This window comes from Manis pentadactyla, chromosome 3 (assembly GCF_030020395.1).
Source record: "Manis pentadactyla isolate mManPen7 chromosome 3, mManPen7.hap1, whole genome shotgun sequence".
NCBI classification, from domain to species: domain Eukaryota; kingdom Metazoa; phylum Chordata; class Mammalia; order Pholidota; family Manidae; genus Manis; species Manis pentadactyla.
In genome coordinates this window covers 9,369,761-9,381,804 of record NC_080021.1, presented here as the reverse complement: position 1 = coordinate 9,381,804, position 12,044 = coordinate 9,369,761, and the positions used below count along the sequence as shown (strand labels likewise).

The following is a 12,044-nucleotide window of genomic DNA, read 5'->3' as shown; positions in this document are numbered from 1 at the left end:
TCATACTTTCCTGGGTCTCCCCAACCCAGCGCAGTGTACAGCACGTGCTCAACTAGATGGACAGATATGCAGACAGCTGAGAAAATGAAGTGAATGATACATTTGATGCCTTCTGGCCAAATCCTTTCATCCATTACCCCCAAAACACATTACTACCAGAAAGTCAAGGGGAGAATTGATTCCCAAAACAAACAAACAAAAAAACAATTGCCACACTTCTTCCCTGAAGCATGCCTTTTTCAAAATTAGAAGTTAGGTCATGGAGTTCTATGGATGCCTCAGATTAAGATTATTAAGTAGATTTTAGGAGAAATTCCTGATGATATCAGGTGGTTGAAGGTCTAGGAAAATGATACTTGGGGGGAAGGACCAGAGCATTTAATCATGAAGGTAAAAAAAGCATATAACAGAGACAGCAGTGTCCTCAACTGTCCTCACTGATGAAATTAAAATGCGACAGTATCCTGTGTATTCAGAAGTCTAAGTTTCAGCTGAATTTGGGTTCTTGCCAAATATAGATCTGAGCAAAAATGACTTCTAAAGACATGAAGAAGCTGGTGCCAAGCTCATGTGCAGTTTCATATGTTATATTCTGCAGAGATTGTGTCCAGACCTCCACACGCAACCAGACTGTTCTTGTTTTTCACACATTAACAAAATGGATTTCCTAGTCCCTCCCACAGAAAGGGAGGGGGAGCTGCTAAAGAAAGGCTTATTGATAGCGGTGAGAAAAGATCAGCCTGCAGGCAAAGGAAGAGGCAGCCAGAAGGTACGGTAAAAGCAGGACACCGGAGCCTGGGTGGGGCTATTTGACGGAGGGACAGACATGCCCACAAGCAATAACAGGGCATCCAGAATGTTAGTCTCGGGAACTAACTGATGTTCTACGGTCCCAAGACGTCAATAGGTGGTTGCATTAGTCATGTGCTCAGTGAGCTGCTTTAAAAGGCAGCGAGGGATGTAATCTATTTTAGGAATGGCTGGGTAAGCCATTCAATCTCTCTGAGCCTTGGCTTTCTCATCTGTGAAGCAAGGGTAACTCATTCTCACAGATAAAGAATAAAAAGGGGAAAGAAACAATAATACACGCTAAATATTACTATTATTAGAGGATGTATTCATCTGTGTTTTGTTTTTTAACAAAAATCTTGTGTTATGGGTTGGGCACTTGTGCTGGCCCTAGAGATGCAAAAAAAGTGCTAGTGTTGGCGAAAAGGCCACCTAAGGCCATGCACACTGCACATTACTGCCGGTATGGCTGGGGCCGTCTCTGCAGGGAGCCCTTGGCACTTGGCAGGTGCTTCCTGCGGTGGGCGGGGCATTCAGGAAACACTTCTCAGAGCAGGGATGAGGAAGGGTCTGTCCTGCGACAGTGGGTTTGGCTGTCAATGGATTTTATTGTGCAGGAGACATGGCAATTCACCAGCTACAAGTTCATCAAGTACTTAGAACCCCTGCTGCTTGTGGGGGTGGGGGGGAGGAAGTATAAGCCCAGTCATAGTTGACTGGACAGTGAGTGGACACCTAAGTCAAGCTGAGCCAACTGGTTTCTTTCCCTTAAGAGACACAAAGACCTGATTGGTTGTAGGTCCAAGAACCAGCTGGTCATGTAGCCCATGGGTTAGGACCGCCATTGTATGCATCGGAGATGAGAGCTCTGATCCTAGAAAGAAGGAGGCTCACTAGTTGCCTCCCTAACCCCACGAGTCTCCGACCCCACAAGGCTTCACCTTCTGCCCTGTGTTCCATGTGGGATCACAGTTGAAGGGTTTGCATGCAGGCTGAGAAGCCCAGGACAAATATGTAACCAGATGGATTTAAGTTATATCTAGGGACTAATCCAGTAACTAATAGGTTGTGTTCGACAAGAGGATGGTGGCAGATGGGGGCCTCAGGTGTCCCACAGATCCTGCACATGGGTGATCTGCAGGCACACTAGGTCTTCCAGCTGCTGCTGAAGCCCAAGGGTCAGGGGATCGAAACCAAAACAAGCAGCTAGGAGAACAGAAATAGATCCCCAGCTGGCAAAACGGTGCTGGGGCGTACCATCTGTAAATGGCAGCCACTACATGCAAACACCTGTAACAGCTCATTCCTCCAGTGCAAGCCTGAGCTCCAGGGAGCTCACTGACAGGTCCGGCGGGCCTCTGCGTCAACCCCCCACTCTCCAAAGCTGAGGCATGTACGCACTGCTCTGGTGGTTACTTCCTTCATCTGTCTCTCACAGAGGACCTGGCTGGTGCAGAAAAGCCACTCACTGTAAATGAGAGCCTACAAGCTCCTCCTGCATTTAAAGCAAGGCTTCCAAGCTTGGGGTCCTCAGACCAGGGATCCATGGATGGAATTCAGGGGCCATGTTCTTAGATGCGGGAAAAATGCATCTTTGTTTTTACTAACCTCTGGTTGCAATTTTAGTGTTTCCTTCCATTTAAATGGAGGCAACAAAATCTAATATCACCAGTTGAAATCATACATTTTTCTCCTCACAATTGTGCCACTTATCTCAAGATATTATTATGCTCATCACTACCTTGAAATTAGGCTGAGACCTGCCTCAACATTACCATTTACCTTATTAATAAAGAAGCATAGGTTACTATGCCACACAATTGCAACATTTGGATAATTATACTTGACTATGAGTGGCTTCTTTTGTAATCACACATATTTAAAACTCCTCCTGCCAAGTAAGAGTACACAGGGCACCTGCAAGGATCTGTGCTATAGGCTCCTTCCTCACAAAGGTGCACACCGCCCATGCCCGTGCTCTCTCTGTGCCGGTGTCCCCACTGGCCACTCTAGAACAGCGTCTCACCTTTCTGTGTTGACTCAACACCTCCTTGCTATTCCAAATCTATTTCCTAAACAGCAGGGCCCATAAGCTACAACATTTCTACTCGCTGCACGATGATGCAGACTTCAAAAGCGTTTATGGATAATTACTCACTCAAAGAAACTCTTCTAGGCAAGTGAAGAAAAACCAATATAAATAACAGCGTGATAGCTGTTTAAAAGGGGATAGGGGGCAGGCTTGAATGTAGCCTGCATTTAGGTTCTTGCTTCCAGAGAACATGTTTGGAAATGCAGAAAAACTGGACAGTAGAGGAAACTGGAAAACACTGCCCCAGCCAGGGTCCACCTCCTGAGTAATCAATCACGTTGGCCCATCAGGCAGATAGCACGGCACTTCACCTCTATGGCCTTCATTCCAAAGACTCCTAACTCCAATGAAACCATGAGAAAAGTACCATGGAAACCTCAACTGGGGGGTATTCTCTAAAATATCTGATGAGTGCTTCTCAAAATGGTCAAGGTCGTCAAAAAGCAGAAAAGGTCTGAGAAACAGTCACAGGTGCCTGGGAGCTAAGGGGCCATGACAACTCAATGTTAACATCCTAGATGGGATCCTGGGAGACACAAACAGGAAAAACTGGTGAAATTCCAATCAAGTGCAGAGCTTAGTTACTAGTAACGCACCAACGTTGATATCTTAGTTGTGACCAAAGTACCATTCAAGTAGGATGTTACCAGTAATTAGGGAAACTGGTTGTGGGATGTATGGCACTCTCTACTATCTTTGTAACTGTTCCATAAATTTTAAGTTAATATTAAAAGTTTAAATAAAAATGGGAGATTATACTAAAACCTGTTGTTCATTTTTTTTTAAGTACAGTAGAAAAAAACATTATGGTGGCTGTCAGCAGGTCTCAGAAAAGGGGTGCTGTTTCCACAGGCTTTTCTGTAATAAAAATAAAATGTAAAAAAAAAGATGTTTCCTTCTAATTATAGGCTGAAAAGCTCTTTCCCTTGGTCACTGTGCTGTCCACACAGTTGAGCACCTGAAATGGGGCTGGCCTGAATGGAGATGTGTTGTGATATGAAATACACACTGGTTTTCTAAGTATGAAGAAAAGAATGTGAAGTATCTTATAATTGTCATATCGATCCTATGTTGAAATGGCAGTATTTTGGATACACTAGGTTAAATGACATGCCTTATTAAATTAATTTCACCTGTTTCTACTTTTTTAATGTGGCCACTAGGAAATTTAAAGTTGTATCTGTGGCTGGCATTTTTTTGTATTGGACAGGGATGCTCCAAAGCCAAGAATTCCAAGGTGAGAGGCATGTGGCAGGAGGTCCCAGGTAGGGGAAGACCTGCCCCTGTACCTGGGTGCAGCATGCATGACCTCTCAGACAGGAAAAAGACACAAGCCACTGCAAAGTTACAAATTTATTGGTCTGGAAATAAATACAAATATCTCATTAAGAAACTCCTCTGGAAAGACTTGTACACAACAGTTTCCTGTCTTGATTCAGCCACTCTTGCTCTGACACCTGACCTTTTTTTTTGCACAGGTCAGGGGAAGCCTCCCAGGTGGTAGGTGGCAGGTAAACTGAGTCAAGCTACCTACAAGGCTTGACTGCTTCCCTCTACCTACTCTAGGGTCCTGGAAACCACCTGCCCCCCGCGGCTGATTCACAATGTTCCATCCACTCTGATCAGACTTCCTATAAGAAGATCCATGGTTAGCCAAAATGAAACTCAAAAGGCAGTAGTACAGGAACTTGACAGCTACGCTGACGGTGCCCAGTGGTGCCACCCCATTCAGCAAAAGGAGGTTAGCGGGGCAGGGAGGAGGGGAAGGTGGGAGAGGAAAGGAAACCCCACGGAATAGACATTCCAGAAAACTCCTATCTTCTCAGCCACCACTGCCCAATGAATCCCCACCCCCTACAAGAGCAAACAGTTCTATCTGAAGGTCCAAGAATGTTATCAGGTCAGAAACGTTCAGCTGTCAAGTTTAGACTCAATCCCAGTTACCAAAGATTGGAAGTTGAATTCAACTCAGTCACACAAGATTCCCGGGAACTGTGGTGGGATCGACTGAAATCACAATTGCACTGCTTTCTGTCACCACCACAGGCATCTCTCACATCTAGTGCCCCAAACACCATCCCCACCCCAACACCCCTGCCCACCTACCCTTCCCCAGCCACAGAGACTCTCCCCCACCAGGTACAGCTGTTTGGAATATCTCCTTCCACTTCAAAGAAAACAACTACAGATGTAAATGATCTTCCCATGAACAAAATAATCACTTGTCTGGATTTGGGGTGGGAAGTAGGGGCTGTGGGGGTGAAGGCGAGGGCAGAGCCAAAGCCTTAAATCCATGATACCAAATGTTTGCCAAGACTGCTTCTTTGCAAAGCCAGAGATTTTGTTGCCTGCTTTCATTGTTCCTTGAGAGGATGCCAGAAAAACAGGTTTGCATGCTTAGGCATTAAAAGTGTATATATGCACAAACTTTAAAAATCTCTTTCTTCAAGTGACTACATAGACTTGTTTTTCCAAATGCTTCAAGCCTCCACATAAATCCCACCTCTCCTCCTTCCTGTTTTGCCTAGTGAAACGAACTACCCACAATCGGCCACTGGCCCCCTCCCCAAATCAGAAAATGGTTTTGTTTCCAAAAACTGGGTCAGTTTTTTCTTTAGTTGGAGAGGAAACAGGAAGAAGATGGGCCGGACTTCTGACAAAATGCCCATTCGAACCAGGATGCTCAGGTCAGTCCAGGCTTGGATTTATGAAGTGTTTACGGCTGCGTTTCTTGTTTTTGGCAGTTTGGCATCTCCAAGGGAGGGCAGAGTGGGCGGCCAGCAGGCCACCGTCAGTGAGAACAGGACGTGAGGTGCCTCTTTCCCTTTGGTCCACCCGCCCCGCCCTCGTCGGAAAGGGTGCCCTGGACAAACCCAACCTGACTTGTCCTCGCCAGAGCTCACTCTTACAAAACAAGCTTTGGGTTAATACCGAGTTACGTGTGGAGTGGCAGGCAGGGGTGGGGAGGGGCAGAGGAGGGGCAGCTGCAGCCAGCCCAGGGGCGGGCGGCCATGGCAGAGGCCGCCTAGCAGGACACCTCCATGGACTGGGGCCCCGCGCTGTTCCCAGTGGCACCGGAGTTGGGCGTGATGTCTAGGCGGGTGCCCTCGCTGGTGTGGGAGCGGCTGCGGGGGCCCTCGCTGGTGTGGGAGCGGCTGCGGGCGCCCTCCAGGGACGTGGCACTGGAGCCTGAGGCCGTCCGGGACCGCATCAGGCGGGTCATGCTGGCGGAGGGCACTGCAGGGGAAGGAGAGCCCTGTTAATGGTGGGAGAATGCTAGCGGCACCTGCCTGCCGGAGATGGTGCCTCCCTCAGCCGCCCTGGCCAAGAACCTCGGTCTCCTGCCCATCCTCATGGCAGTCCAGGGCTCCCTGCGGTCTCTCTATCTGCTCACAGAGGCCCACAGTGACCTGAATCCAGAGCTGAGCCCGAATCCCAGTCCTGCCACTTGCTTAATAGTTGTGTCAGTTTGGGTGCGTCCCTCTCTGAGCTCCCTATTCTCGTCTGTAAAATGGGAATACTAATGCTGACCCCCTGGTATCAGTGCCTGCATGTGTCCACCGCCCCACACTGTCTACAGTCTCTGGAGTGGGGAGGATGATTGAGGTCAGCCAGGCTAATCCCTACACATCATACGGTGAGAACCGAGGCCACACAGTGAGTTTGCAGCCAGGCTGGCAGCTATAAGCTCTTCCCCAAGAAACCTGTGAGCTCACAGGAATGATTGAGGGTCCTGTCTATTTTGTGGGACTTCAAATGCCCCTACATACAGCAGATGGCTGATAAAGAGGAATGAAGACAGAATAACCCTTACTAGTACTGGGCTGACTAACGTCTTTCCAAAGTTCATGCCTGCCAGAACCCCAGAGTATAACATATTTGGAAATAAGGTCTTTGCAGATCTATTTAGTTAAGATGAGGTCTTACTGGATTAGGGTGAGCTTTCAATGCAAAGGCTGGTATCCTCCTCAGAGAAGACACACACACACACACACACACACACACACACACACGGAGAAGGCCCCGTGATGACGGAGACAGAGATCGGAGTCATGTGGCTACAAACAAGGACACCAAGGACTGCGAGCAGCCTCCAGAAGCAGGGAAGAGGAAGGGAAGGATTCTTCCTAGAATCTTTGGAGGGAACATGACCCTGAAAACATCTCAATTTTGGACTTGTGCTGCTAAAACTATACTACTTTGAGAAAATAAATTTGTTTTTGTAAGTTGCAGAGCTTGTGGACATTTGTTGTTGCAGCCACAGGATGTAAAACCACCACCCAAGTGGGACATCACTGCAAAGGCCACCATGAGTAATCACATCACAAACTGAGGCAGTTGATAAACACACCAGCATGCAGGGGTTACATATTTGCTTGGTGGGCATAGGGGTTGGCATTCTATGGCAGACATCTACAGACAGAATTAATCTTTGCTGTACTGCGTTCCCTCCTCAAAGGGCTAGTTTTGGAATCCAGAAAGAATTGGATCAATCCCACATTCATCACTCACAATGAGCCCCTCTCTCTAGACCCCAAATCTGGGTGTTTCACTGATCCTGTAAAGCGCTGGTGACTAGAGAATGGTGTCACAGATGCCAAGGGCTGGCCCCCCTGGCCTACCCTCCTTTAGGCACTCAATTAATGATTACTTTCTTTCCTTTGGTGGATACCTCTGGGCTTTTAACTCTTCCTGTCCTCTTCTCCTACACCCTGCAGGAAGTTTCCGCTCTCTGGACGTAGGAGCTGGTGTGTTCTGCAGGGGAGGGGAACAAGGCCTGTCTTTCCCTTCCTTTTTCCACAGAATCCACTTGCAAAGCAGAAATCCGCACCGAAGGCAGATCCAAGACAAATAAGTTACCATTTGCGTCCTGCAAGGTAAACAAAGGCTGCCCAGCGGCTTTCTCCAGTTACTGCCTTTGCCTCCAAGCTTTCCCCGTAGGGAAAGTGGCCGAAAGCCAGGAGACCCACAGGCAGGTATTTTCTGTTGGAAAAGGGCACCCTGGGACAAGGATCCTTCCCGAAGTATATAAATCAGGCTCGTCTGCTCTTGGTCTCACTAAAAGCTAAACATAGCTGAGGTCAATCTTCAGACTGTGGTCAGTTTACCAAACACTGCATTACTATTTTAAAGGAGCAAACAGGTGAAGTTTCAGAGAAAACAAGAGAGTGATTAGACATTCAGCCTTCTGAGTTAAGATGGGCAGATAAATTACAATTTCAAGCAATACACAGCAAGAGCCCAAAGAACACACTGACCAGCACCACTTGTGCTGTCACCCAGCAGTGTGCCTCAGCCTGGCATTGTCTGCCCTACTCATGGAGCTATGTTTCTGGAAAAGGGCTGGAGGGATCTAACAAATAAACTATAACTGTAATGCAGGAAGCAGCAAGTTTGTGGATTATGCAGCTATTTATACTTCAATTCCTAAATCTAATGATTTAGCAAAGACACGTTCTGTCTTAAAAACAAGCAACTTTTCCACCCACTTACACAGAGTGTCGGAGCTTTCGAAGAACATTTGCAGATCTCTACCCTGCTCCTTGCTAAGTCTCTCAAAGCCTCAGTTTCATCATTTGTAAAAGGAGGGGAAGAGTATCTCATGGGATTATTCTGATGGTTAAGTGAGAAGAAAATTAAGGATTTATTAATAATCTTTCACCACCACCACCATCACCACCAGTTTAACGGGAAGACTCTTTAAACATTTAATCAAAATTTAAAATATTTTCATGGTTTAATTGTGTGTTCTTGGTGCTTAAAGAGACAGTCCTCACCTAAATCTAAAAAAAACTTCCGTGGTGTGAAACAATTTCAGTTCAACCATGGAGGGAGGATGAGGCCCCCTGGTATAAAGGAGATGCTAGAACCTTGGCACTGCCGCCCACCCTCCCCACCTCCACAGCTTCCCGTGATCCGCCCAGTGTGTAAAAAGCTGAAACTGGCCAAGGTGATATCCAGAAGGCTCATCTAAGCCTGGTTCAGAGCATTGCACTTCCAATCCCCACACCTGCCCCTTGACCCGCCACCTCTGGGAAATGCCGTACTTACTGTATCCCATGCCCTGCACAAAGTACTTGAAGGCCTCAGCGAGCTTGGCTGGCTGTGAGGGAAAAGGAGGAAGAGTACAGTCAGTTGCTGGAGGTACAGATCCTAACTGGCCACATGGAGCTGTGCCCATGGTCGCCTTCAACAGAGAGCTCAGTCCAAGAGAGAAGGCCACCTGTGCTGATGGGACAGTACACAAAGGAAAGGAGAGACTATGGGGTAATTATAGGGACCAAAATTAGCCCTGGCTAGGGAGAAAGTTCAAATGCACTTCCTAGTGGGGGAGCGTGGTCAAGCTCTATGACCTGTCTGAGCCAATTTCCTCCCCTGTAAAATATGCAGAGAATGCCACACCTGTGTCTAAGGGTTTCGGTGGCAAAGACTACATTAAGCAATTGAGGTGTCCATTTAACATCTAAAATGGAACAGTGCCAACATCATGCGTCACTTGTGCTAAACACTTTGTAGCATTATCTCATTTTCTCCCAACAAGACCTTAGGAGGTTAGTGCCATTTTCACATGCATTTCATAGTTGAACAGTCTTGGAGAGGTAAATAATCCATGCAAGGTCCCACAAGTAATCAGTGGTGGTTCCTGCAGATTAACCCAGGGCTTTCCAAACCCCATGCTCTCCAGGCAGTTCACTCACTTGCAGCCTGGCTGGAAGGAAGGAAGGGAGAAAGGATAGTGGATAGACAGATAGTTGGATGGAAAGGAAAAAGGATGAATGGATGGACAGAAAGGAGGATAGGTGCATCGAAGGTAAGAAAAAATGGAAAGAAGGAAGTGACTGACAGATGAATGGAGATGGATAGTTGGACAGTCCAACAAACCAATTAATCAACTGGGCTCTTTCAAGTGAAATGCATTGGTAATGCTGACAACACATTGTTTTACCAATTACTCTAAAAAATTTAATCTAAACTGGAAGGTGAAGCCATATTCATAGTCTAATTAACTCCATGCAGTGCCCTGAGTCTGTTGGCCTTGTGTTCTTTTACTTTTCCAGTGAAAAACTGTCCATAGAGGCAGTGATCCCGCCCTCCTCCACCAACCCCTCCCCTGCCACTGTTTTACAAAGAGCCAAATGGCATTTAAAGGAGAGGCTGTGCTCGGATTGCCCCCTGGGGCTTGTGTGACAGTGGTAAGAAAGTGATGAGAGTTGTAGGTTGGTGCTTAGAGCCGGGGACGTCTGCGTCAACATGGTGGCAGAGGATGGCTGGGCAATGAGAACACCTAGGCCTGAATTCGGCTCCTGTGGGAGACTAGGGAAAATCTCCCCCATCTTTTTAGCCTCACTTTCCTCTTCTCTGATGCTACAATGAAATGCTCACCAAGGACTGTTGCAAGGATCAAAGGGAGTGAAGGCTGGGCGTGCCCTTTGGACACATACACCCAACTTGCAAGGGCAGGAGGAGGGGTTACACAGTAATTGGTTCTCCCTGAACTGGTCTCCTGGGAACGAGGGCTAGTTCAGCCCCTGCCATGCATGTAGACTGTGTATTAATGATGGCCAGGGTTGGACCTGTTCTAATTTCAAAAGTAGAGAAAGAAGAAGAAAAGGAGGAGAGGAAGGGAGGAAGGCAAGATGGAAGGGAAAATGGTCCCCTTTCTCCCCAGCCAACCTCAGGAAGGCCCTGGAGGCAGTGTCTCAGTAGGAGTCTCAGCAGCAGGCTGGATGGACACATGGCTCCGTGTGCGGTATTAACTCATGCTTATGTCTAAGAAGAGCTCTCCTGGGAGCCCACCCTCTAGTGGTGGGGACATCCCATCCTTCTTTGGTCACTCCTGACTATCAAAATGGGTACAACACAACAGCAGATAAAATGCTGAAAAGATTTTGTTCTTTCCTAATGGAAGCAGAGGGAGACACTGGAAACAGCACCGAGAGGCTAAAAGAGCCGCTAGAGGCCACATGGGCCTGTACTTCTGTTCTGGAGCAACATGCAGCAAGACAGGATCCAGGGCAATGAGCAAGACCCAGAAGCTGCCTGATGGAGAAAATCTGCTCCTGGGGCTGCCCCAGGGCCCCTCAGCCTCTTCTTCAGATCCCCAGTGGAATACTTCACGATCCCAAACAGAAGACTGCTTTCTGCTCTGGCTGCTCAGAATTGTATACGGCTTCCAGACGGACCTGTCAGCCGCTGCCTGCTCCCTGGGGCACTCAGCCCAGACTCTGCCTTTTCTATCAGACAACACTTGACATTCGTGGGACCACAGGAAATCAATCAAAGAATTGATCCCCTCCACACTGAAAAGCTCCCTATGGCACCACAGGGCACAGTAAAGAACCAGAAATGACCTAAATGTCCAGCAATAGGGCATCAGGGAGATGAATCACCGCATAACCATACCATGGCGTTCTGCGCTATCATTACAAACTAAGGTGCAGGGCATTTTTTTTTAACCAAATGGAAATAGCTCTAAGATGAGAAATTATGTGAACAGGTGGAAAGTATACCTGCAATATGTTACTTAAAGTAAGAAAAAATATATGCAACTACACAAAAAAGGAGACTAGAAATAAATACTCCAAAATTTCTAACAACTGTGTAATCTGAAGTTGGTGTACTAGGGGTAGCTTTTTAAATTATTATTTTATTCATATGTATTTTTAAGTTTTTCTTGATGAACATGTATTACTTTGCAATTAGAAAATTAAAAGCAATAAATGCCAGTGATTAAAAAAAAAAACGCTAATACACATTTTGGGTCCTGGTCCTTTACTGAGGAGGGCAACTCCCTCTCTCTTCTCTAAGAGTCTAAGTGTTGTTCCCTTTATCTCCCAACCTGGGGTCAGTGCTCAGATGACTGGGTTGTGGATAAGAAGCCCCTCAGCCAGGGCAAGCTTGAGCCCAGGGCCTAATGCATGGCTGGGGGAGGCTCACAGGGGGGCAAGCTAGGATGGCGTGGCCTCAGACAGCTCCAGTGCTTTCTGGCGCTGAGCCCTCAGCTGGAGGACGGAATCAGCACCCTCGCCCTAGGGGCCTGGCGGGTGGGTGGGACCCTGAACACCTGCTCACAGCTGCAAAGGTGGCTTGGGGGGACCTGGGGGGACCAGGGAGCTTGGGGGGACCTGCCAGAAATGAACAAGGGGCACATAGGGAAAAAAGA

At 47.4% G+C, this 12,044-nt stretch overlaps 1 protein-coding gene across 5 annotated transcripts in view; it reads right to left on the bottom strand.

Annotated features, from left to right (window-relative positions):
• Nucleotides 1-4,216: 4,216 nt before the first annotated feature.
• Nucleotides 4,217-12,044, bottom strand: part of NDRG1 (N-myc downstream regulated 1) — a 54,370-nt gene continuing 46,542 nt past the window's right edge. For 4 of the 5 annotated variants that reach the window (XM_036890478.2, XM_057497728.1, XM_057497729.1 and 1 more), the window contains 2 exons: nucleotides 8,933-8,984; nucleotides 4,217-6,118 (listed from right to left, as the gene is read on the bottom strand). In XM_036890478.2, coding sequence (XP_036746373.2) covers nucleotides 5,907-6,118; nucleotides 8,933-8,984 — 264 coding nt within the window. In that variant the 3' untranslated portion in view covers nucleotides 4,217-5,906. The other variant, XM_057497730.1, reaches the window with a different exon arrangement.